A 24,813-nucleotide genomic window follows, 5' to 3' on the forward strand; every position below is an offset into this window, starting at 1 on the left:
TGTGAACTACAATCTGTTTAATTTATGCTGTGCAAGATGTTCTGAACGACACCACCGCAGCACAAACTTCCCCCAGCTGTCAAAAGGGAAATTCAAGAACATAGTGTATATTATGACACTGGCTGCACATTAACACATGTTCTACTGAAGTAACCTCCTAATCTCTCATAATAATCACCAAATGGAGTAATTTCAAGTTGGGTGTGCCATTAAAACTAGAGTGTGTCTGACTGACTGCTGTGCACTCTATTTGTTGCCTTGGATTTTGGCGCACTGCAGGGGATTTCCTCGCCACATATACGTCTCTTTTTTTTTTTTTCTTTCCTCTTTTAACTCAAAGATGGCCTGACAACAGCTGCACTCACACATACGCAATGAACTGAGACGCTGACAAGAACAGAGGCAGCTGTCTTTGACTTTTCTTCTGCACTTAGTGCTGAGACAATAACTGAGACACATGAAAAGAGGTGTAAAGTATTAATGCACTTAAATGTAAACTACAGATCTTTTCTTTTTTTTATTTAGCTTATTTAAACATGTAGGGGTATAAATAACAGTTATTTATTTAGGCTTAAAGGTCTGAGTTGTTTTTATATAGGCCCTACAACAATTAATGTTATCCAGTAATTCAAATGTTAGTTTGAATGTTCAGCCTTTATTTACACACAGTTCACCATTATGAACAACAATAATGTACGTTTATGTGTGAGTGTGTAAGCCAGAAGAGGCACTGAATTGGAACGGGAGTTTTCTGATGTCAAATGTTCTAGTTCCTATTCTGCTCAGCCCAGCAGTACTGCCAGTATCAACACAGTTAATCATTGAACTGGCCTGCCAAATACAAACCAGGGCACCCCACCCAGAACACATACTGTAAAAATAAAGAGAAAGATTTAGCAAGAGAATGGGAGCTAGAATGATTTACATTGAACATGAACTTGATTTATTAAAGGTGCAATATGTTCGAATTGTCCACCTGTCAGATTCATACAAGAAAAAAGGAGGCAGCATATCCCCAGCGTGACAGCTAGCTACTGCTAACTGTAGCTGCCTTTAGCTAGTAAGCTCAGTTAGCTCTGCAGCTAGAGGTTCACACTGGGACAAGGTGAGTGTTACTGTTTACACTGCTAGCACAGGAGCTTTGGACCAGGACAGGCCAGGGGCTAGCTGGTTAGCATGCTAACTTCAGTAGATATCTCTGCAACACAATACATTAACATCATAGCTGCTACTGATTCACATTTATATTTGTTTCTTTAATCTTTTCAACTAAAATTGGAAAAAGCAGAAAAAAACAACATATTTGTATTTCTCATCATTTTATTCAGGTATGTATGACACCTTAAAATCACAGTAATAATTTGACGGCCTGCAATCTGAAGGCACTATGACAATTGTTAATTTCCGATCAGAAGTACATGTGAAGCATTTTTCCACACTTACATGGACATCTTTAGTGTTACATATGACTCTGTAAAAAAAAGAAAGACATCATCCTGCTGGACAGGACGATCGGACATGAGAGCTGAAAAACTGGCTTGGACGGCTGGGAGGTCATAGGTCACTTGGTTTGGCTGAGGAGTGGCAGCAGTTTAGGGACAGTGACAACAGAAACTGACGTTAACCACCACAGTTTCACTGTGGGATCGGGCTCTTCTCAGGGTTTTTACCGGAGCTGGACAGACGTAACGTTTTAATCATCTTCCCCTCCGCAGAGCATCAGCAGGGTTTTACGGTAGTCTCCTGAGGTGTCACCCTAAAAAATGATGGAAAATACAAAGACAGATGGAGCTTGAGTTATCGGAAAATACTGTTTTCACTGTGTCTGCTGACGTTTGGTAATCACACTGCTGAAACTGGAAAGCTTCTCAGTCACATAATAGCGACATTATCCTTCACTTTTGTCCCCATGAATGTGTCATGAGGACAAAAGTCACAAAACTTCAGCCAACAGTTAAAAGTGGAAATGCCCTTCATATCAGCTGAGACTCATGCAGATTTCTATCTTTATAATCATCTCAATTATATGAGAGTACAACTTTTAAAAGGGCTAGTTCCTTATTTTGGGAATTACACTGATTTGTTTTCTTGAGTTAGATGAGAAGATCGATGCCACTCTCGCGCCTGTACAGTAAATATGGAACTACACACAGCGATCGGTTAGCTTAGCTTAGCACAAAGACTGGAAACAAAGGGAGACAGGCATGCTGGCTCTGTCTAGTAACAAAAACAAAAGATACAAGAGGTTATTAACAGAGTGAAAGCAAAGTATTTAGCATCATTATTTACTGTACAGGCAGGGGACTTGTATGGCTTTTCTCATATGAAACTTTTACTTTGGCTCTTTACTTACTAAATATTTTAGTTCTTTGACATATTTTTTGTCAAAGTGCTTCAATTAAAATCTTTCTTTGCAGCTGAAACTGAAAATCTATGCAGATTCTCTTCAAAATAAACAATGCATAACAGTCCTTCCTGGTGCATTATCTGATAACAGTTCTGGAAAAGCTAATCCAGGGCACCCTACTTGCTCGCCTGTATCGATGTCACGGTGATTTCATCTGCAAGTTATTATAGAACTGCTTCTGGGAGACTTCCTGTCTCTGCGGCTGTCAGCCAATCACACAGAGGAAGTTGAGCATTAAGGGAAATTCCTAAACAGCTGTGCAGTAGCCACAGACCCGTAGTCCACCGCAGGAAGCTATAGATTACCGTTCCCCACCACCCCACCGCAGCAGCAGAAGAAGGATGTGCAACACACACAAACACAGATCACGATAAAGGCCATGAGACAAAAAAATAAAAATAAAACTCCACAGAGACTCACAGTTGAGATGCGAACACAACACACCAAACAGGAGGGTTAGTAGACGAATACTGCGACTTACGATCATGGTTTCTACCTGGATGAATTCATGGAGAGATACATCCTGTGTTTCCTTGAACTCTTTACGAATGTTGAAAAGGTCGACCTCGCAACGGGACACCATGATGCGGATCAGCGCTCTGTCGTCTGTGCCGAGGCCCTGCAGAGGAGATCAATAGTTACTTTGTTTATTCTGATTCAGTAACAGTAGCTGCTACTGTCTGAGAGCAAAAAAACATGCTTAATATATCACATGCACCGACAGATATGACCTTATCACTTGCTTTTTGTGGCATCTGCAGACCTGAAGCTAGAATTAAACAACATATTTGCAGCACTGTGTATGAATACCTTCATGGCTTTGTACAAGCGGTCTGCAAAGTACGAGGGCTGGTTCTTTACACTGCGAACTGCAAAGCAAAGAGAGAGAAAGAAAGAGCTGAGGAGGAGACACAGAATAGATGTTCACAGCAGTGTACATTGTGAAACTCAAAAGTAAGATATTATGATACCTAAAGGGTAACTCCACCACTTGTACACATTAGGGAGTACTACTGCATATGTGAAAAAGTAGCATAAAGCCTTTTGTGGCTCCAGAGGAAGCTGCATGTAATCTGATAAAATCCTTCCAGTGATGTTCAGTCAGTGGCTAAGTTGCATTGTGGGTAATGTAGGCACCAGGTTTTGAAAAGCTTCTTAGACTCATTATGGACAGTTTTAAAACAAATGATCAAAATCGATACAGCACAACCAGCTTGTTTATTCCACACATTCTTCTTCCTTCTCAAAACCTGGAGCCTACATTACCCAGAATGCAACAAAGTCACTGGGTGACATCACTGGAGGAAATTTATTAGATAACATGCAGTTTCCTCTGGAGCCACAAAAAACTTTCTACTACTTTTTTCACATATGCAGTAGCATTCCCCAAGACCTGTAAACACACTTTAATAAAGAAAATTGTTGGATTTACCCTTTAAGGTCAAAGGCAGTTATTACCTATTGCATAAAAGGCATTTTTCACATCTCCTGACATCTCCTTCTTGATGATCTGCTCAATGTCCTTGTTGCTACATCTGACAAACTCCTGGAATACTGTGGACAGCAAGAAGTTAGATCAGTTATCACGAGCTGGATCCATTTTATTATTGAGATGTAGATAAACACACACATTTACATTTCTGTTTCACTGATCACTGTGATATTTCTGTGTTGACCTTTACCTCTCCTAAGATGAGGGAAGCTCCTGGTGCACAGAATACTCATGAACTTCATCTCCATGTCATCAGAGTCTGCATTACACGCATCTGCAAGTTCCTGGTTAGTTCAGGAGGAACAAACATTTACAAACCCCTTCTCTCATTTCATATTTCAACACAGGGAAATATTAAAGTCATAAAATAAATCACCTGAGCATCTGCATCAGCTCTTTCCACATCTGCAGGGCCCTCCTCTCTTGCACCCTGAGCAGAGTAAACAAGGTTAAATGTAAATTAATGATGAAATCTGTGGTTCAGCAGGAATATTTTGTATTCTTTGATGTGTAATGGGAGAGACTGTGAAAGAAAAACGTGCATTTGATGAAATAGACCATTTTGCACTCTGCTGCCGTCATCAGACAGACTGCAACCAGTGAGTGGGCGTGGAAATTAAACACAGTCTAAGTTCTCATGATGATCAACTCTACCTGCACGAGAGAAACAAGTATGCGGCAGAAGTGGCCTGATGTGTCTGACTGAATGGCTTCCTCCATAGACTTCTTGTAGGCTGTCAAGTGTGGGAACATGATATTTGACTTGTAAAAGGTTTCCAGAACAACAAAGTGATTTTAAAGTCTTTTTTTTTCATCACCACACTCACCACTCTGATAAGCAGCGTTCATGGCATGTATTTCCTCATTGCTCCTGGTGACCAGGATCTCAATCAGAGCATGTTCATCTGTCCCAGCACCCTGATGAGATGAAGAGTTTAATCATGATAAGACAGAGGAGCAAAAAAGACAAACAGGATGAATGAGAATCACACAGCTAGGGAAGTGTTTATCTATTTTTTGGTTTTATTTTTTATAATCTGCATTTGCAAAATCACATTGTGTATATATTTTGTGAAAGTACCAATAGTCATCTCTACAATATTGTTGCAATATCCCCAATAGAACACATACGTCTTGCAGATGTCGGTGCGAGTTACGTAGTAACTTAGCAAAAGCTCCCCATACTAAGCCTTTCCAATGTAACTTCTATAAATTGGGCCAGTGTCTGCCAGATGTATGTGTACAATCTTGCAGAATACAATACAATGCAAATACAATATTGAGGTATTTTGTCAAAAACATTGGTATCTTGTCACACAGTCCTAGCATTTATGAAGTGCTTTAGAGGAGATTTTGTTGTGTATAGTCAAAAATATTTCGACATTACTTTAAGGTCATAGCGCTCAGCCCTAGCCCAGTGTTATGACTTTTTAAATACCTAATATACAATATTATTTCACTTCCAAATACATTCTGTGGTATTGTGATGGCATTCAAGCACCAACAATACCTCTCTGGCTTTGACATCGACCATCACAGAATTGGAAAATGAATAATGTATTTATGAAGAGGTAAAGTCAACCCATGAGCTTCTCTCTCTACTACACACACTAAATCTAGAGCTGTAATGGTGCATCTATTAATCGATTAGTTGTCAATTATTAATTTAATTGCCAACTATTTAGATAATCAATTAAAGCAACACTATGTAACTTTTAAAATGAACCAGAAGAAAGGTAATTGATTTATAGTCTCATTCCTAGGACTTCAAATACTGACGGTATGGGTTGGTGTCAGTCTTGTGTCTTAAACCCAAAGCATCTGTAAAAATTCCAGCTTTCTAAATGTCAATACTTTCTGGTTTCTTTACTCCTCTATGACAGTAAACTGAATGTGTTTGGGTTGGGGACAAAACAAGACATTTGAGGGTGACGGTTTGGTCCTTCAGAAATGTTTTTTTTTACCCTTCTCTGACATATTAAAGACCAGACAACTCAAAACACATCCGAAGAACAATTGTACCTCCATTGCCTTCCTCATCATTTTGGCATCAAACTCTGCAGGGGTCAACATGAGCCCAATGATCAGCCTCTCCAAGTTCTTTGACAGTTCAGACTTCAGATCCTTCATCAGATCCTGAGGACAGATTAAACACACTGAGTCATTATAAACTCGCTACAAGACAATGCTGAGTTTAAGATATCCAGCGGTCAATGTTCTAAAAAAAAAGAAGAGTAAAGAAATATATTCCAACATGAGTCCTTGTTTTTCTTAATTTCCAATAATGAATTCCTCTCACCCTTCCCAGGAGGGATTTGAAGGCCTGTCTGATCTCTTGCCGCTGAGCGTTGCTTCTCTGTGCAACAATGTCAATGATTGCATCTTCATCTGTTCCTGTGAGCGGCAACAGGCAGTAACATTATTAAAACATGTTTTTGTAGAACTGTGGCAGTATAAATGTGCATTAGCCTTCAGGGTCGCATACCGAATCCCTTCATGGCTTTCCTCAGCGCTTGAGCGTCAGCAGCAGGGTCAAAACTGGCTGCAGGTCGAACTGTTGGCCTCAGCTGATGTAGTGGAGGGACACAGTTAGAAGTGTGATTCAATAATTACACACACACATAATATGAGACAGTTTCGCTTGATACAATATTATATAAAATTAAATAGTTTATAATACGACAGATGTGTAAGCTCAAAGCACTGGACATGCACAAGAGAAAAGAGTTTGTAGATTATTCTGATGAGATCATAATTCTGAAAACAGCATACTAAGATTTCTGATAATAATCTCATGACATGTGAGAGGGAGTGTACCCTCTCGAGGTTAGAGGCCATGACACCACCGACAATGAAAAGGTGGGCAGGCTGAAAAACAACTCATTTTCATTGAGCGTTAGTGGGACGAGCTATTGTTGACCAAAATGCTGAGATCTTTCTGGCATTCACAAAGCGAGGCAATCAGAGGTTTGGAGAGTGCATTATAACAAAAACTGTTTGTATGTGAGTGAACAGCATACTGATCGTATCCACGGTTACACAAAGCCATCACTGTGCAGACATCAGCGCAAGTTTGTGGCACTGCTAGAAGCAGGTCATCGCAGGGACAGCAGGTAATTAGGATGCATGCCAGTGCCGAGACAAACATGCACACACTTCTAGAGCAGACAGGGTCCAAACCTGGACTTTGGTCATGGCACTTATTTCCCACATCTTGTAGGCTATCTGAGCAGCTTCAGGGAAGAACTCTCCAGCTAAGCTGTAATGATCAGTTTGACACAAGACAACACACTCAGGAAAGCCGAAATCTCGAGTGGTACAGAAAGGGCACATATCTGGGAACACATGATTAAATAAACCTAACACTGCTGCTTTACTTTCAACAATATTTGGATATCAACTTCACCACGTACTGCAAGGAAAATACATTTCTCACATTAAGTCAAACGTTTTCTGATGGGAGTAATAACCCCTGAAAAGTGGTGCTTTATCGCCCCCATCTGGTTGCTGCCGTTGCCTGCAGCCAGATGGAACTGTTACTTACTCATCATCTCCTCCACACAGGTTAAGCAGAGTCCTTTTGTAATCCCCTGATGTGTCATCCTGACAGGTTTAAACACACACAGAATCAAGTTATAGGTGCACGGTAATCTGGTGCTATTTAGTACATTTTTGAAGTGTTTCACCAACCTTAATCATGTTATATAGTGACGTCTCATATCTCAAACGGAAACACTCTCGAATGTCCAACATGTCTAATTCAGAGCGAGAAATCATGATCCTGATCAGGGTGTTGTCAGCTGTACCGAGACCCTGGAAAAATGACAGAGAGGACAAGTGTTGAGGGTCAGGATACAAAGTAGTCCTAATCCATTTTAAATATGATCAAAAATCAAAAAGTTAGATGGAAATCTGCCACCAAGAGGAAAAATGTGTGTTGCTTCGGCTTATCTGTTTGGAACCAGACTGAACAGCTGTTTTATTCTGGGCATGTTTACCTTCATTGACTTGTAAAGACGCTTGGCGTAGAACATGGGAACACTCCTTATGCACTGGACTGTGTGAAAGAAGAGAGTCCTTTGTTAAACTGACAACTTGACATTCCCCATGTCGTCATGAAGCGCTGTGGTACTTTAAGTGTGTTTCTTACCAACAGCCAGCATCAGCCTCTCAAAGTCACCAGACAGCTCGCTCTTTATGCTGTCCTCAATGGACACCTCTGCAATCTTCTCGTATGCATCAAAAACTAAAGACAAAAGAGGACAACATTAAATAATGTTATGTGTCTCATGGTCATTGACCGAAGCAGGAAATGTAAGTTCAGCAATGTTAAAGTCACAACTTTTTCACTTCTTGCAATTAAACTTGCAACAGATATTCATGGTCAGAATCATTGGATTTTGATATCCTTGGTGGTGTCGTGACTTGGTTTATGACTTCAAATACCTGCAAAATGTATTAGATTCCCTGCAAACTGAGCTTTAACGCTAATTTGCAAATGTTAGCATGCTACTAAGCAACACGAAGATGATGTTTATTTTTCACATGTTTTAATGTGTTGGTTTCCTTTTAAAATGATGTAAAGTGTCCTTCATTAAAAGCACGATATAAATGAAATGTATTATAATTATAATTATTATTATTATTATTATTATTATGGTGAACCTGGTAAATGCTACCTGCTAAACATTTGTATCATTATCATTGTGATCACAGTAGCATGCTGCTGTTAGCATTCAGCCTCACTAGCTGCTAGCATGGTTGTAGAGTGCTGGCATCCACAAAGATATATATAAGGTATAACATTTTATTTTAAAAAGAATATTTTGTGATCTTTCTCTCTACCATCTCCAAAAAAGCTCTCATTCTGTGATATTTGGATGTTGGCTCTGAACAGCAGGCCTCAGGCAGTTTTACTGGTATTAGACAGTGAAGGACCAGTGGTAGGTTGATGTTCTTGTACACAATTGTGCTGCGCCTCATCATTCCCTGGTGCTACTGATTCCTGAGGGACTGGAGGTCACGGTGGGAATGCCTGGATGCCTCACTGTTGTGATAATTTCCCTGAGAGCTGTTCTCACCCATGTGAAGGTGAGTCACACTACGGTTTCCCAGGATCATGATGAATTTGGCCTCATCAGTCCCCCACTGCTCTTCTCCAGCTGCATACAGGTCCTACAGAGGTAAGAAAGCAGAGGATGAGAAAATTTTTAGGAAAAAATAAAACCTTTCAGACATCCAAAAAAATTATCATACATTGTAAATTAAGGAAACAAAAAAAAAGACTAAATTGGTTAACTTGATTTCATGTTTTTAGTTACATTAGATGTTAGCATCGTCATTGTGAGCCTGTTAGCATGCTGTTGTGAGCCTGTATCTAAGTGCAGCCACTGGCAGGGATGTAGACTCTCAGTCTTGTTGATGTGTGATGTGTGATGTGTGATGTTAATGTGTTTTGATTGTTTCAACAATGTTCTAAATAATTTTGGCATGAATCTTTGGTACAAAGTGACAGTATATTGTCACCTACATGTTACTTTAAAAGAAAATGCTTTAAACGTATGACTAGCGTAAAGAAAATGATACACACAAAGTAAAAAATGTTACACTTCTTGCTGTTTTAAAAAAAAAAAAAAAATCATATTCATAAAATCTTCAAATTCTCACTTGCGCGTCTTGCTCCACCAGGTCGGCATCGACCACTCCTGACTCATCTCTGGTCCCCTGGAACCATCAAACCAAAACAGTACACTGCTGATCAATCATTGGTTGAATACTTCGCTGATGATACTATGAGCTCCTCTGTGAACTGACCTGAAGCAAAACAATCAGCATCTTCTTAAAGTGACCTGAAGTGTCTGCGATTATATCCTCCTCTATGTCGCTGCCATATGCTGAAGACACAAATGTCAGTGTAAACAGTTGAGATATGCTAAACACATATGTTGTTTTAATGACATCTTATCTAACGTATCTTACCATCCTTGTATGCTGCAACCATGTCGCACATCTGCTGATTGGTTCTCGATGCCATGACTTCAATAAGGCATCTCTCGTTTGTTCCAGCTCCCTTGAAACGAGAGCATCGAGTTTAATATCAAGTAGCCTCTGCTTCATTAGATGAGAGTATCACAGAGAGGTGGAGGTCTTACTTTGATCGCATCACTGATTTCTTTGGCATCGTGGTAGGCTGGGGTTCTCATCAGGCTGACGATGAGACGCTCAAATTTACCCGTCAGCTCATACTTCAGATCATCTATCAGGTCCTGTTGAGACAACAAACACATGATAAGGTTATCTAAATGTGTCGTAAGTTACTGAAAAATGTGTTTCTATATCAGCAAAAGGAAAAGAGATGAGAGGATGTGTATTATTGTACTTTTCCAAAGTTGCTTTTGTACGCTGCAATGACTTCCTGCCTCTGTGCGTTGCTTCTTGAGGTGACCAGGTCCAAAATGGCCTCTTTATCACTACCTGAGGAACACAAAAGCAACATTTTTCAACAACCTTCGTCTCAGTCACCGGAACTGATCTTTGAAAGGTAATGGAGGATTGAGGCACTTACCGATCCCTTTCATGGCATTGTAAAGAGCCTCTGCATCAGCGCTGGGATCAAAGTCCGGAGCGTCTGTTACTGTGCCTCTGAACACCTGGAAGTAAAAATTTTAGAGGTGCAACATTTTTAATTGGGATGATTCAAGAACACAGTAATATCTACAATGTCTGGATCTCTGACATAATTCATAGAAATGCATTTTATACATTTTATCTCTCTGGGCGAGTCTTCGCAGTGGGCATGTGTGTCATGTTGGTGTCGAGATGAGGCTACTGGCCACAGCTCAGGGAAGTGTGAACATCACAGCAACAACAATAATGTCAGAAAAACAAAAAAGTACAGGCAGGGGTACAGACAATGCTTGCTTATAATAATGAGTCAGTAGTTCTTGGTATACCAAATGTGTGTTATTTTCATTTTCTGCCAGGCAACCAGAAAGGCTCTAGTGATGACAGTATTTAAATAAAGGTTTAAAGAATTGCTATGAAAGTCGGTACAAGCGGTCATGGTCCTCAGAGGATAAAGAGCACTGCCTTCAGTGATTCTCTGACTTTTCCTCTAGCACCAGCATGAGCAAAATAATAATGATGCCAGAATGTTAGCATGCTACACTAAAGAGTAACGCTAAGATGAGTACTGACATTTTGCACGTCATTCTTCTCTCACCCTGTCTCTAGGTTTGGCTGCATTCTTCAGTCCTTCTGAGTGGTGAGTGGTTTTGTTCACATTGAGTGCTGTTGTCTAAAGCCTATAACTTATGTATCATTTGCCATATAGCCTTTTGTTGCTCTGTTACACTGTGATGGCCACCTGCTCCTTACTCATCCTGTTGTTTGTTTCATTATGCAGCAGGTAGCCTGTCCGCAAGGCGGAGCTACTACCTGGGCCCGGTGCACTCACTTTAAAAGCCCCACCTCTCATGACCATCTTCCCCTGCTCTACTCTTCACTTCTCCCTTCATCAGCGCATGTTCGTTTGTTTGTTTTCCAGCAGCCAACATCCTCCGCACACACTACATCGTACACTCAAGCACACACACACTCACACCACTGATCTTTAGTTACCTTTATGTTGCAAAATTGTGTTGTTTTGTTAAATAAACCATTTATTTGTTTACCTTCATAAACATACAACGTAAATGTTACACATGTTTAAACACTAATTAAATAAAAGTTAACATGCTATAAATGATGATGAAATCATCTTCCTTTTGAATGCAGGACTTTTACTTTGAGTGGCGTATTTTCACTGTGTTTCAGTGTTATATTAGTACCTTTACTTAAGTAAAGGATCTGGATACTTTTTCACCCACTGCTGCTGAACATCAGCATGTTGTGATGTTGTCAGCGTGAGCATGTTAGTGTGCTGAGATTAGCATTTAGCTCAACACGTCTGTGCCTAAGTGCAGCCTCACAGAGCCAATAGTATGGCTCTACTCTTGTTTTATCACAGACTACACACTCTGCTCAGTGTTTTTCCTTTATCATTTGCTACGACATTGCGGATGTTGCTCACCTGAACCCAGACAGACTAGTCCCAACTAAGGGTCAGGAATCCAAATACTCTTTTTCAGGGTCTTTCTACTTTATACTTACTAACAATGCACTGGCTAGACCTACACTTTAGACTAGACACTGGGACAGGAGGGGAAGCCAAGTCTGCCATTACAGCAGCTGACTTCTTGCACCTGTCTCACTCCCAGCCGATCAGAGGAAAACCTGCTGTGTGTGAGTTTGGTGCATGTGTGTCGGGGCAGGGACAGTGGGTGTGTACAAGCAGCAGGGGGTCAGGTTGCACACAGAGTAGACCCTTTGCGGGGGGTCGGTCATACCAGGGCACATATGAACAAAGTCCAACGGGCACATTAAGAAAACATAAAGCTCTGCATAAGGATATTGTTGAATGAAGTTGGGATGTTACACATTCATTCACTGTGGGAAAAAAGAAAACTTGGCCTGCACACTGAAGCTCAAACTGCAGCTGCTGCTGTAGAGATTACTGCTGCATTGAGGAAGGCAGCCAAAATGTGCTCTCCGCCCTGCACATGCTCCAATCCTCTGCTTCTCTACAGCGACCATCACTCCTCACGACAGCTGAAGGGCTTCACCCACATGGCAACAGGGCCACAAACACAAGCCCCTAGCAACAGGCCCTTAACAAATGTAGTTAAGTCCTATTTTTTACTGTTTCCTTCCTCTTCTGCTGTGCTACCTCAAGTGACACCAGAATGGCTTACGGCTCGGACAATAGGCAGTTGGACATCTGCCACAAGCTTTAAATAATTCTACAAAGCATTTGTCTTTAGAAAGAAGCTGTCAGATGCATCTATCAGATGTGCAGGCGACGCCACAGGTAGCGATGACACCCTACACTGCTGCCTTTAGAATGGGGAGGACTCACATGGTGGCTGATGGCAGAAATTTTACCTCACTCTGTCCACACCTTATATGAATGGTGCACAAAACCATCTAGAAAGGCTGTATAGTCCACATCTTACTCACATAACACAAGATGAGAACAGTCCTGTCTGCTTACCATTTCTATATTTGGTCGTCTGTGTCGACACTGTGCAGGAATCAATAGTTTCAGGCCTAGAAGAGAGAGAGAGAGAAACGCTGATGTAGTGCTGTCCTGGTGAAGGTGTCATTCCCCTCCACAGAGACAATATGCATGATCATGATCAGTCATTTCCTGAGTAAATCTAATGAGGTGGTCTGCTCGGTGTGCTGTGCTGAAAACTGGCCCCCTCCTACAGTAATCCTGAGGAACAAGACAGAGTTTGTATCAGACTAAAAAAGGCATGTAGGCTGCTGCATCAAGCCAAGTGGCAGGGAAACTATGCAGTCACAATTTCCATGCTGCAGTGCTTTAACCTACAGAATAATGCAGCCATTCAGACAAGTAAAGCATATGGAGGCTCACCAGCTCTGCTAACTTTATCTTACTGACTACAGATGTTGACTTTAATACCCACTCAGCTTTTCTGCACAGACAAAGAGAGAAGAGTAAAGTTCAGGGTTTAAACGCTGTACTGTTTGTTTAAGACAGAAGTGAAGCTCTCCCAAAATAGCCTGCACAGTTTAACTTAATGTCAGAATGAAGGTCTGGGGGGGACTGGGCCTCTATATATGCAGAGCCACGCCCTTCTCTGTCCCCCACACTGAAGCACCTCGGAGGATCTAACTGTAGATTTAACTTAAGTCTCTCCTCTGTAACAAACCAAAGACGTCATAGATGTAACTCATATCGTTTTCAAACACACTCATGCACTACACTGGACTGTCTCCCAAGGGGTGTCTTGCTGTCTGCTGCAAATCATTGGCACATGTGACAATGACGCATCAGCAAACTTCTCCCGTGTATTTCTATCGTCATTTTTTGTCTCTGAAGAAGAAGAAGAACCTTTTACCTGGATGAAGACGTTTCGGTAAAATGGCTTACCCCCTGTGCAGGACGTGTCGGTGTCCGGTGAGAGTGGTCCTGCTGTCTCAGCTCTGTCCCCGCTCAGCCGCTCTGATGCTTGTCTCCACACTCCGGGCCGTCCCGTTACGTGTCCTCTGTGACGCAACGATTGCGGCGCTCGCTCACGCAGCTTCTCTTGAATGTGTCTGTGTGTGAGAGGCTGGATGTAGTCGGGGTATGTCTTACTGTAAAGAGAGGGCTAAATAAAACGTATGTGAGCAGGCAATATTCAGTCCGAGCTGAAATCTAACTCCCGGAGGACGCGTCATTTTACGCACACCTTGGTCTGCGGCAGCTTCCATTCTTGCTTCCTTCTTTTGTTGATAAAAATCATATTTCTCTCTTTTTAAAAACACGTGAAAGCTATTTAAACATGCACAACACATTGTACTGGTGTTCTTGAAAGTAGCCAGTGTTTGGGAGAATGTGGTGTTTTGTTTGTTCAGAAACCAAAGATTTCATATTTACAATAAATGTGTTTATTCTATTGGCAACATGTTTTATTCATAAAAGTAAATGTAGTCTCTTAATCCAATAACAAAAATGCTATTAAACCCTTCACATATGTTTTTCTATGAATATAATGTGTGATGTAACAAACATACCCCTCCTATATTGCCCTACTTTACTGTGTTCTTATTCTCGTTTTCACCTTTCCACTGCAGGAATTTGTTAAATGTGTCACATGACTGAGAGTTCAAATGTGAGGGGAGCCGGCTGGCACTGATGATAGAGCTTGCCTGCTCTATTTCTGTCCTGTCAGGCGTCTGTTCCAGTAAGAGCGGGGGAGAGACACCAGAGAGACAGAGGCCATGTCAGGACTGTGGATCACAGAAGGAAAAATGTGACAATGTGAAACAAATTAAATAGCAACTGTTGTGATTTTACATAAAATTCGGTCAGAGGAGGCAGAAACACAGAACTTGTTTCATGCACGGACAGTATTTTCAACATGAATTAATTAAAGCAACATTATGTAGAAATTGGCATTTTGTGCGATTTGGCGCCCCCCACTGTTTCTGAGTGCAACACCACTGTCATGAATACCAGACGTAATGTAGGTGCTAACTACAAACAGAACTCATCACATCATAACAATGTTGTGTTGAAAACTTGCATGTTGAAGTAAACATGTATGTAACGCTGTGATCCTACCCTCTCACTGAAGTTACATGAGCTGAGACAGAGACACCATGCACCTTATTACAAGACACTGAGCCCTCAACATGAGTCTGAAGCATTCACATTCATTGGAGGTAAAAAGTTACACAATGTTGTTTTACATTAGTGTTTGTGTCGAGTTTGTTGGCAGAAGAAATGATGAGAGAGAAGAGGAGACTACCAGGAAGCACAGAGGTGATAGTCCAGTGCCACTCATACAGTGCCTATAAAAAGTACACACACCCTTCTGTTTTTTTTTTTATTGCTTTTATAAACGGAATCATGGTCAATATACTTTGGGGTTTTTTTTGACAAAGGGATGAATACTTTTGATAGACACTGTAGCAGAAGCGTGACTCAGTGCATTTTACTCTGACTGGAAGCCAACCCCAGTGTAATTACTTTTATTTTGTGATTGCCAGTAAGGTTAACCTCACATATTGGACTCTGTTGCTCATGTTCATACCACCTGATGCACCTGGTCTGTAATGAAAATGTGTTGTTTGACTTATTCCCTTATTCTTATGTCTTTATTATCTGGGAGCTAAAACATGAGGTAAAACAGGAGGCGGGAGGCACCAGTGATGAAATGTCATTGTTGTGTACTGACCTCTTGTGCTTTGAAAATGCATTGCACACTGATCATAAGAACCTGAGCCACATGAACATCCCCCCCCACACACAAAATGAGGTTGTTTTTAACCCACAGATGTGCTGATTGATTCACAAAAGCTCTGATTGTCCACATAATATTTTACTTTTTATGAGACCAGTTTATGTTTATCAATAACTTTGTGTAATTACAACGGATCAGTTATTCCTCAGAACTGTTCAATTGCACAAACTAAGATCTTTTTATCTATCCTACATGTTCATGAATCAAAAAATAAAAAAGGAAAATTTGTGTAAACAAAATAAAAAAAACAAATGAAGTGAGCACAAAAGCATTTTTGACATTCTGAATAGGATTTGTTGCTCACAATTCTCACCCTGTGCCGTCCAATAATGAGCACATTATGATCCAAACTGGTCGGGAGTGAGAAAGGCTACTTTGTAAGTAAGTCCATTGAGTGGGAGGGTCACACAGGCCAGGCTTGTATATATCGCAGCAGAAATCATGTTTCCTTCATCCAAGTCAACAGCGCGGATATTTTTGCAGCACAGTCACCAGTCACTCCTCGTGGGACTGAAGACAAGGTAAAGAACTGAATAAAATTACCATCAACTCCCTCAACTCTGCTTTAACCTGCATCTGTGATTTAAAGCTGGACAGCAATATTTATCTGTAACACTGCATCTGAGATGTCTCTTTAAAGCCATAAATAACACATTAATGAACCTTCACTGTGATCCAGATCAACCCTCTGATCATAAAGCTGCACATCACGTGTGCAGTAGCTGTTATTTAGATAAGCATTACTACACTGTCATCTGAAAACAATGGTATCTCAACCAGCAAGATTTGCAGATAGGAAAGTTCAAGTTTGGTCAAAGGTACTCCGAGCGTCCACACAGGCTTGCCTTCCCACTCGCCTCCTGCCTGCTAAAGTAGATGCCAGGAGGGATTAGGTGAGCTCAAATCCCCTGATGGGAGATGAGAAGGCGAAAGCTACCTCTCAAAGAGTAAGTGTGCAGCCTGAAAGCTGCTTTGTCCTCCTGTTTCATTAACCCAGAGGGCCATTTGTCTGGCAGGCTCACACCTCCAGGTAGAGATGTGGACTAGAGAAGCAGGAAAAGTCCAACATAGCGGCAGTGATAAGGATGTAAGCTTGTTGCAGTGAGAACACACAGTGAGAGCATGCAGTATAGTTTTGGAGAGTATGACACATTGTATGAAAAGCAATAAATACAAATGTTTTACCCGTGGTGGTCAGACATTGGGAACATAGTCAGAGATTTAGAAAAACATAGTTTATTTTTCAGGAGTTTCTTCTTCATTGGTTCCTTTCTGTAAAGGACAAAATTTAAAGTCACAGACAAGCGTGTACCTTAAATTCTAGGATGATCTTGATGGCTCAATTATGATATGATCATCGAGTAACTCACAAAAGGAGGCATGCTTTGTTTTTACTGTATTTGTAGGGGAAAAAAATCCAATTAAGAAAAGCAATCAAACACTGTTTAATTTCCTTCGTGGTTAGCTAATTTCCTTCTTTTCATTTTCTTCATTTCCTGCTCTGCCAGATATGGGATAACTAATCAAATTATTTGTGGTTCAGAAGCTAAAACATAATAAAGTTAGTTTTAAAGAAATATTGTGCAGCAGATTGTGCAGTCATTTACAATTTGTAAAAAAAGGCAACACAGGTAATGTAAACACGGTTTTCTAGTAGTGAGGAAATATTTCTCAGTGTTTGTGTATTTTTCCATTTGATTTGAACAGTGATTGATCACAAGTAGCCCTGCATCAAGCTGAGGGGAGGGATCATCTCTGAGATGATACTGCTCTGGTGAGGTGAGAACAACATTATTGCAAGGTTGACGAGCAAATTATAAATGAATCTCCTGCATTCCTCAGAAATGTTCAAGGAAGTAATTGTGCAAGTGATTGAAGGTTGAGTAAAGTGCAGTTCTTCAGCAGGGCGTTGTTTTTGTGCTGTGGGCGGCAGTGAAAACTTCAGGCATCAGCATTATCATATCAGGGGGGAGATAAAGAACGGCAAGTTATAAATGAATATTGTCATTTACTGACAGATACTTTTAATTGTCTCTCTTAAGCACACCTGTGAGACAGGACTACACAGAACAGGTAAGAGAATTTTGTCCTCTTTAAGCCTTTAATTTGAATTCAGTGAAATGTTAGTTAGTAGAGTTACTTTTTATCATACTGACACTGTTAAACTTCAACTACATGGAATTTGGACAAGTTTGCTTCATTTTGATGTTTAAAAATGTAGATTTTTTAAAATTATTCTTTAAAGACTGAAGACTGTGCGGGGGTGTGGGGCTGACCTGACAATTATTCACAGGTTGACTGATCCACCCATCCTCCTCCACTCCTCTCCTGTCGCCTCACTCTTCCCTTCCCTCTCTTCCATTAACATCAAACTGCACTCTCACCTGTTCCAGCTTCCCACATCCTGATCCAAACTCCTTAGAAGCATGTCGTGCATGAAGTCCTTTCTGGTGAGCCTGTCTCGGAGGAAGCCCCTGGAGCCCGATGGGGAGCAGTCCACGTTTAACCGATGCCTGACCACCCTGGACCTGGTGGCCCTCGGTGTGGGCAGCACCCTGGGGGCCGGGGTCTACGTCCTGTCTGGAGAGGTGGCCAGAGCCAGTGCGGGACCCAGCATCATCATCTCATTCTTCATCGCTGCCTTGGCGTCCATATTTGCCGGGCTGTGCTATGCAGAGTTTGGGTCCCGGGTGCCCAAAACAGGCTCAGCATACCTGTACAGCTATGTGACCATTGGAGAGCTGCTGGCTTTTATCACCGGGTGGAATCTGTTACTCTCCTACATCATAGGCAAGTGTAATACGCAGGATTATAAGCAATTATGTCTATTCTTATTGAATGATGTATGTTTTGAGAACAAGTCCTCTTATAATAGTTGTTTTGTTGAGAAAATAAAATGTGAAATGTTTCGTGAATATGCCAAAAATGTACAGAAATGATAGGATGTCAATTTAATATCCGTCTCAATATTAATCTCTGGCTCAAACTTGTGATTTCCATCCTCAGAAATCAAATCAAAATCAAGATTTTCCACGTAACATGTTTGGCTCACAGTGAACACAGAAACCCATAAATGATCAACCATCAAGATTATGGCTCTGTGACCTTTCACCTGCTGTGGAAGCAAATACTGTACCTGGTTCATTGAGCAGTGAAAGTTTTGAAAGTTTAGTTTTCTTCAGCAACAATCTTCTTATTTTACACCGCTTGTAAAATTCACTTCTTTCATAATGACAACCCCATAAAGCGGGATTGTGGCTGAGTCATAAGGTGTTGGCACATGGATGGAAACATGGCCATCAGTCCTGTCTGTTTATGACTACGGTTAAATTGCGTCTCAGGCTGATTGCTTTATTGCATCTTTCTACTCAGGGACATCCAGTGTGGCTCTGGCATGGAGTGGGACATTCGATGATCTCATAGGAGGTCACATAGCGCAATTTTTTGAAACAAATGCACCCATGAACCTCACTGGCCTGGCGCCTTACCCAGACGTCTTTGCTGCTGTCCTCGTCTTGCTCCTGTCAGGTAAAATGATGACACTGGTGTCGTTATTGTGGTGACAGTCATACAAACAAAAAACATTCAATGTGTTTTCCATGAAGGTGTGCTGGCATTTGGAGTGAAAGAGTCAACCACCATCAACAAGATCTTCACAGCGATCAACATCCTGGTGCTGCTGTTTGTGACCATCTCTGGATTCATCAAGGGCAACATCGGCAACTGGCAAATCAGTGAAGAAGAAGTGTTAAACTTCACAGAAACACAACAGTAATGTTAAAAAAGCAATATAATCCTAAATGTGTCTATGTGTGTGCAGGATCCTGTCTTACATAAATACAGTAGTGTTGCTCTCCTGTTTATCTCACTGGTGATTTACAGTGAGATAAACAAGAAAGCAACACCACTGTATTTAGCTAGAAGTGATACTTGAGTAGAAGTAAGGATATTATGCTAAAATATATCTTTGGTAAAAGTAAAAGGCTCCCTTATGAACAGTACTTCAGTAAAGTATTTTAGACGTACTTAGTATCAAAAGTAATTTTCTTGCAATTAATGTATTTAAAGGAGACCTATTAGGCTTTTTCATTTTTTTTCCTTTCCTTCAGTATTTTATACGTTCTTGTGCAGGTAAAATATCTTGATAGCTATAAAAGGTCTATAAAAGTCCACACCAACAGAAACTCCCTTCTCCCACAGAATACACTGCTCCTGAAACGCCTCGTCAGTAGTTAATTCTGTGACTTTGTGACATCACACTACGTCACCAAGTGTCATATTTGCGTAATTTATGCCTATCAGTTAGTTTGGCCCTTAAGAATTGGTTTGGCACAGCTGCTCTGTTGTTGTTAGTGGTGCTTGCACAGGCGTGTGTGAGCTGACCAATCAGAGGAGACTGGGCCGATATTCAGCAGTTTTCTGATTTCTGATTTTCTGATATCAGAATCAGTGTTTGTATTTATCTGATTGCCAATAAAAATGAATTAATTTAAAAATGCACTCCTCCTGGCTCTGATACAGCATGCAATCTGCAGAGTAACTGGAAACTAAAGTTATCAAATAAATGTAATGGAGTAAAAATTAGAACATTTGTCTCAAAAATGTAGTATATAGTAGCAGAAAATGGAAATAAAGTACAGTACCTTTGTAAATGTATTTAGTTACATGTTATCACTGTAAATAACCACAAAATAATGTTCTCTCCCCAACGCAGAAACTTGAAAAATGAGACGGCAGATTATGGAGTTGGTGGATTTTTCCCGTATGGCTTTAGTGGAACGCTGGCCGGAGCTGCAACATGTTTCTACGCTTTTGTTGGATTCGATTGCATTGCTACAACAGGTATAATGACAACTACCTCCTTTATCAGTATTAGTGTGATTATATACGTACTGTTACATGTGGTTATATTTCTGCCAGTAGAGGGATCAGAGGGAGTTTGCTCAGAGACAGTTCAGCTATCATGTAACTATGTATGAAATTTTGGCCATCTGATGACATCTGATCCATATCCTCGACAAATGAGCGACCTTTATCTGATGAAGGTCGAGAGATGTGGCTAAAAGCTCTGTAGATTTTCCAGTAAATGGCCTTTCCTTCCTTCCTGGCTTGGAATTGTGTCAATAATTGTCAAACTACTAGCCTATTTCCAGGGTCAGTAATAAACACTTCGGCCCAACTAACAAGATGATGCATAAACCTTACAGATTAATTCATAACTTGATAAGAATTATAATGAATTATATATTTCTCCTCTTGTATAATGTAATAAAAGTGAGTTAGTAATATTCTTTGTTTCTTTCCTCGTAGGTGAGGAGGTGAAGAACCCCCAGAAGTCTATCCCTATAGGCATTGTGGCCTCACTACTTATCTGTTTCCTGGCCTACTTTTCTGTGTCTGCTGCTCTCACCCTGATGATGCCCTACTACCTGCTGGATGAAAAAAGCCCCCTGCCTGCTGCCTTCAAATATGTCGGCTGGGATCCCGCCAGATACGTAGTGGCTGTGGGATCCCTGTGTGCCCTGTCTACCAGGTATGAAAGTACTGATAGTATAGTCCGTAGTGTATGTTGTGCCCCAGCCTAGTACTCGCATTAATGTGTTTATGAACGGTGTTGGAGAATGTTGGCTTAAGATGAGAGATGTTTCAGTGCCTTTCAGGCCAGGTACTCAAAGAATTTAGTTGGGCATTAATTGACCCTGCTTGCGTTTGTCTCTCTAGCCTGCTGGGTTCGATGTTCCCAATGCCCCGGGTGCTGTTCGCTATGGCCAGAGACGGCTTGCTTTTCCAACCCCTGAGAAAAGTCACCTCCAAGGGCAGTCCTGCTATAGCTACCATATCATCTGGATTTGTGGCAGGTACAGATATTCCAGCTGTTCATCAGCCTCTATGTACATGTGGTGAGGTTCATGGACTTGAAATAACTCCATATTGCTCGTTTGTCATCTTTAGCCATCATGGCTCTGCTGTTTGACCTGGACGCGTTGGTGGATTTGATGTCCATCGGTACCCTGTTTGCTTACACACTGGTGGCCATATGCATCTTAATACTGAGGTATGTTTTTATTTTATCTGTCTCTTCCGCCCTCAGTGGTTTCCCTAGAAGGCTGAGCAATATTTAATTTATGTTTTTTGCAATCAAGGTACCAGGAGAGTCCGTCTGAAGACACAGAGCTACAGATCATGGAATCAAAGCCCAAGTTTGCCTTTGTGAATCCTCCGCCATCTGCCAATTCATCTTCCTCAAGAACAGTCACCATCTTGACACTGGTTTCTAGTATGTATGGCAAACATTACCGAAGCTCTTGTGCCTGCTCAGCTGTGCTGCAACTGCTGCAACTAGGGCTGTAACAATATCTGATTTTTATACACGATTACTGTGGCGAAAAGAAAACCCAAAGACTTCAGTTGGTAGAGCGTGCGTCCCATGTGCAGAGGCTCTGTCCTCGCTTGTCAATGAAGCTGTAAAAAGGCCAGCTCCCAGGCTGGACCACTAGCTACAGGGCTAACTGAGCTAACTAGCTAAATAGCTAATAGCAGCTACAGTTGGCAGCACTTTTTGAAACTAATTGTAACTAATTATTGCAGCTCTGCCAACAATTTCTTTGCGTCTTCTGAAAATTCCTCTGTCTTTGTGGTCTGCAAACTGATCTCTCTGTGTTTTTTTTCAGTTGCAAGTGTGGTTGCACTGTGTGTCACCCTGTCCCAAGCCATGTCGGCTCTTGCCAACGGGGAGGCATGGAGTATAGTGATTGTCTGCATCTTCTCCTTAATTCTGCTGCTCTGCGGTTTCTTCATCTGGAGGCAACCACAAAATTCCACCAAGGCATCCTTCATGGTAAGAATATTTTAATTGTGTGTCAGAGTGACGACACCCAGTAAACATTAACTAGAAACTCCTTTCTCTTATCATGTATCATGTTTTCTCTGTTCACAGGTGCCCTTAGTCCCAGCTTTGCCTTTAGTGAGCACATTCATCAACGTCTACCTGATGGTCCAGTTAGGAGCAGAAACATGGTTACGATACGCTATCTGGATGTTAGTGGGTAAGATTGTTTATGCTTGAAAGGTTAAGAGGGCTTTTTATCGAGTCAGCTGTTAAACTGTAATGATCCTCATGTCCTCTCTCCAGGGTTAATCATCTATTTCGGATACGGTATGCACTTCAGTGTGCAGAGGAAGCGGCTCATGACAGGCCAGACGGGGATTGAAACTGTCAGCGGCAAAACAGACCAGATCATCCACGAAGTAAAACTCTGAGCCTCTCAGTGTGTGTGGAGAGAAATAGATTGAGATGTTACAGCGAGTAATTGCTTTAAGGGTGTCACTTTGTTTTACATGCACCAGTGCTGATAATGTACCTGACAGGTGTCGAAATGGAGACAAATGGACAGATGGACCAACATGTTGACTTTTATCACACATTTACGCTTTATTACATGTTGATGGAGTTTTTATTGTATCTAAATATTGTCATCGCAAACACTGAAGTGAAGCCGTTCATATTTTTGGACCAGTATTTGTTGCCTGTGTCAGCATCAGAGCCATGTCCTGGAGCCTCTAAATCTACTATCAGAGCAGCTTACACCGTAAAAAGAAAAGACATAAGGGCTCAAACTGTTTAATTTTAATTTAATTGCACTTAAATAGCAAGATTACACTTTTCATATCACCTGTAAAATGTTGAAATGTATTCATATTTTATACAATTCTAATTATGATTATCAGTAACAAGAGAATCATTTGTTTTGCATATCATTATGTAGCATTAGACTGTACAAAAGTATGTACAGTGTAGATACAGAAAATCTTTTCCTCTGTGTTAATTGTTTATTGTTTCAGAAGTGTAAATATGGGAACTGTACATGTTTTCTAATTATGTATTGTAAATGTATTCCTCAATTAAAAAAAGAAAGATCCAGTTTTCAAGACGACCACAGTCTGGAGTTTTCATTGGAGTTTGCATGTTAATAAATAGTCCAGTTCTACTCGTAATCTTGGATAAAGAGCCAGAGACTGGCTCACCACGCAGAGTTCACAGAGAACAAAAGGCCCGTTCACAGCAGCTTACCTGTGTCATGTTCAAAACCATGGCTTAGCTGGTCACCCAGAAGGAGAGGTTTACATTGTTCTCACTGGGTGCAGCATGCTATGGATTGAATCAAATATGCAAAACCGCGATTTCTTTTCCTGTTTGGAAACATGTCACTTTTAAGGTTTTTAAGGCCTAAAATCTCAAGTTCTTATGTGTACAACAGTTTATTTAGTTAAATATTTTGGTTTAAGTTGATGTATTTTCACATCAAAATCTTTTATTCATTGTTTCACAGTAGAAGTAGTTCTCGTGGTTATGCAAATCTTTCATTTTCTTACCCCAATGCTCCTGACTGTGCCTTTTCTTTTTCTTGTTAATAAGGTTGTGGCAAATTAGAAATGATTATCTATAAATTGGCAGGATAAGAGGAGATAGTCAACAATTTGTCTTCACTTGTCCAGTGAAGGAGGTTTACTTTGGTCTTGAGAAGCTGCAGTCTGTGTTCACTGACAAACTATAATCTACACTCATCATTTACTGTTACAATGACAACTTACTGCTTGTACTTACCGTCACTTTCTGTCACATGCTCTCTCTCTCTGCCACACAAACGCTTCGTACACACATTAAGCACTGCCCTATTCCTTAAAGGAGCTATGCTGCTCTGATAACACGCGCTGCTGCTAGGCAATAGCAAAATGTATTTTTCACACATACCCATATCCTTATCCTCAGGGTATGTTTATCAATTCAATTTACACACATCAGCAGCACACACAAACATACCGATGATGGTCCCAGAGCAAAACTGGCTTTTTATTACAACAACACTAACGCTAGCGCTGCAGTGATGTTATAAACACAAAAAGTAACACGAAAAACACAGTTATCGGCATCGAACCTACTACTCGTTATTTGGTTGGCTTTAAATGAGCCTTTATGTTGGTACAGTTGCCCTTGACTGTCTCTCAATATTACAACATTAGACAAACATCCCCCCAGACTGGGAATAGCAACATTAGCC

At 40.9% G+C, this 24,813-nt stretch overlaps 2 protein-coding genes across 3 annotated transcripts; one reads left to right on the forward strand and one right to left on the reverse strand.

Annotated features, from left to right (window-relative positions):
- Positions 1–1,302: 1,302 nt before the first annotated feature.
- Positions 1,303–14,021, reverse strand: anxa6 (annexin A6). 2 transcript variants are annotated; one of them, XM_073486343.1, is made up of 25 exons: positions 13,897–14,021; positions 12,991–13,046; positions 10,465–10,549; positions 10,279–10,373; positions 10,052–10,165; positions 9,879–9,969; positions 9,714–9,793; positions 9,567–9,623; positions 8,981–9,074; positions 8,050–8,145; positions 7,898–7,956; positions 7,590–7,712; positions 7,444–7,502; positions 7,080–7,158; positions 6,385–6,466; positions 6,199–6,293; positions 5,922–6,035; positions 4,727–4,817; positions 4,554–4,633; positions 4,276–4,329; positions 4,090–4,183; positions 3,866–3,961; positions 3,218–3,276; positions 2,904–3,026; positions 1,303–1,756 (listed from the first exon to the last, which is right to left on the reverse strand). In XM_073486343.1, exons 2-25 carry the CDS (start codon positions 12,991–12,993, stop codon positions 1,694–1,696), a joined length of 1,986 nt encoding a protein of 661 aa, XP_073342444.1. In that variant the 5' UTR covers positions 12,994–13,046; positions 13,897–14,021; the 3' UTR covers positions 1,303–1,693. The 2 variants fall into 2 exon arrangements, with proteins under 2 accessions (XP_073342444.1, XP_073342443.1); XM_073486342.1 differs by having other exon boundaries at positions 2,889–3,026.
- Positions 14,022–18,180: 4,159 nt separating this feature from the next.
- On the forward strand, positions 18,181–23,422 carry LOC141012816 (cationic amino acid transporter 2-like). The gene is made up of 11 exons (XM_073486344.1): positions 18,181–18,544; positions 19,127–19,282; positions 19,360–19,525; positions 20,469–20,596; positions 21,065–21,287; positions 21,476–21,612; positions 21,707–21,809; positions 21,898–22,031; positions 22,426–22,592; positions 22,692–22,800; positions 22,887–23,422. Exons 1-11 carry the CDS (start codon positions 18,181–18,183, stop codon positions 23,012–23,014), a joined length of 1,815 nt encoding a protein of 604 aa, XP_073342445.1. The 3' UTR covers positions 23,015–23,422.
- The last annotated feature ends 1,391 nt before the right edge of the window (positions 23,423–24,813 follow it).

The sequence above is a fragment of the Pagrus major genome, chromosome 18, assembly GCF_040436345.1.
Source record: "Pagrus major chromosome 18, Pma_NU_1.0".
NCBI lineage: Eukaryota > Metazoa > Chordata > Actinopteri > Spariformes > Sparidae > Pagrus > Pagrus major.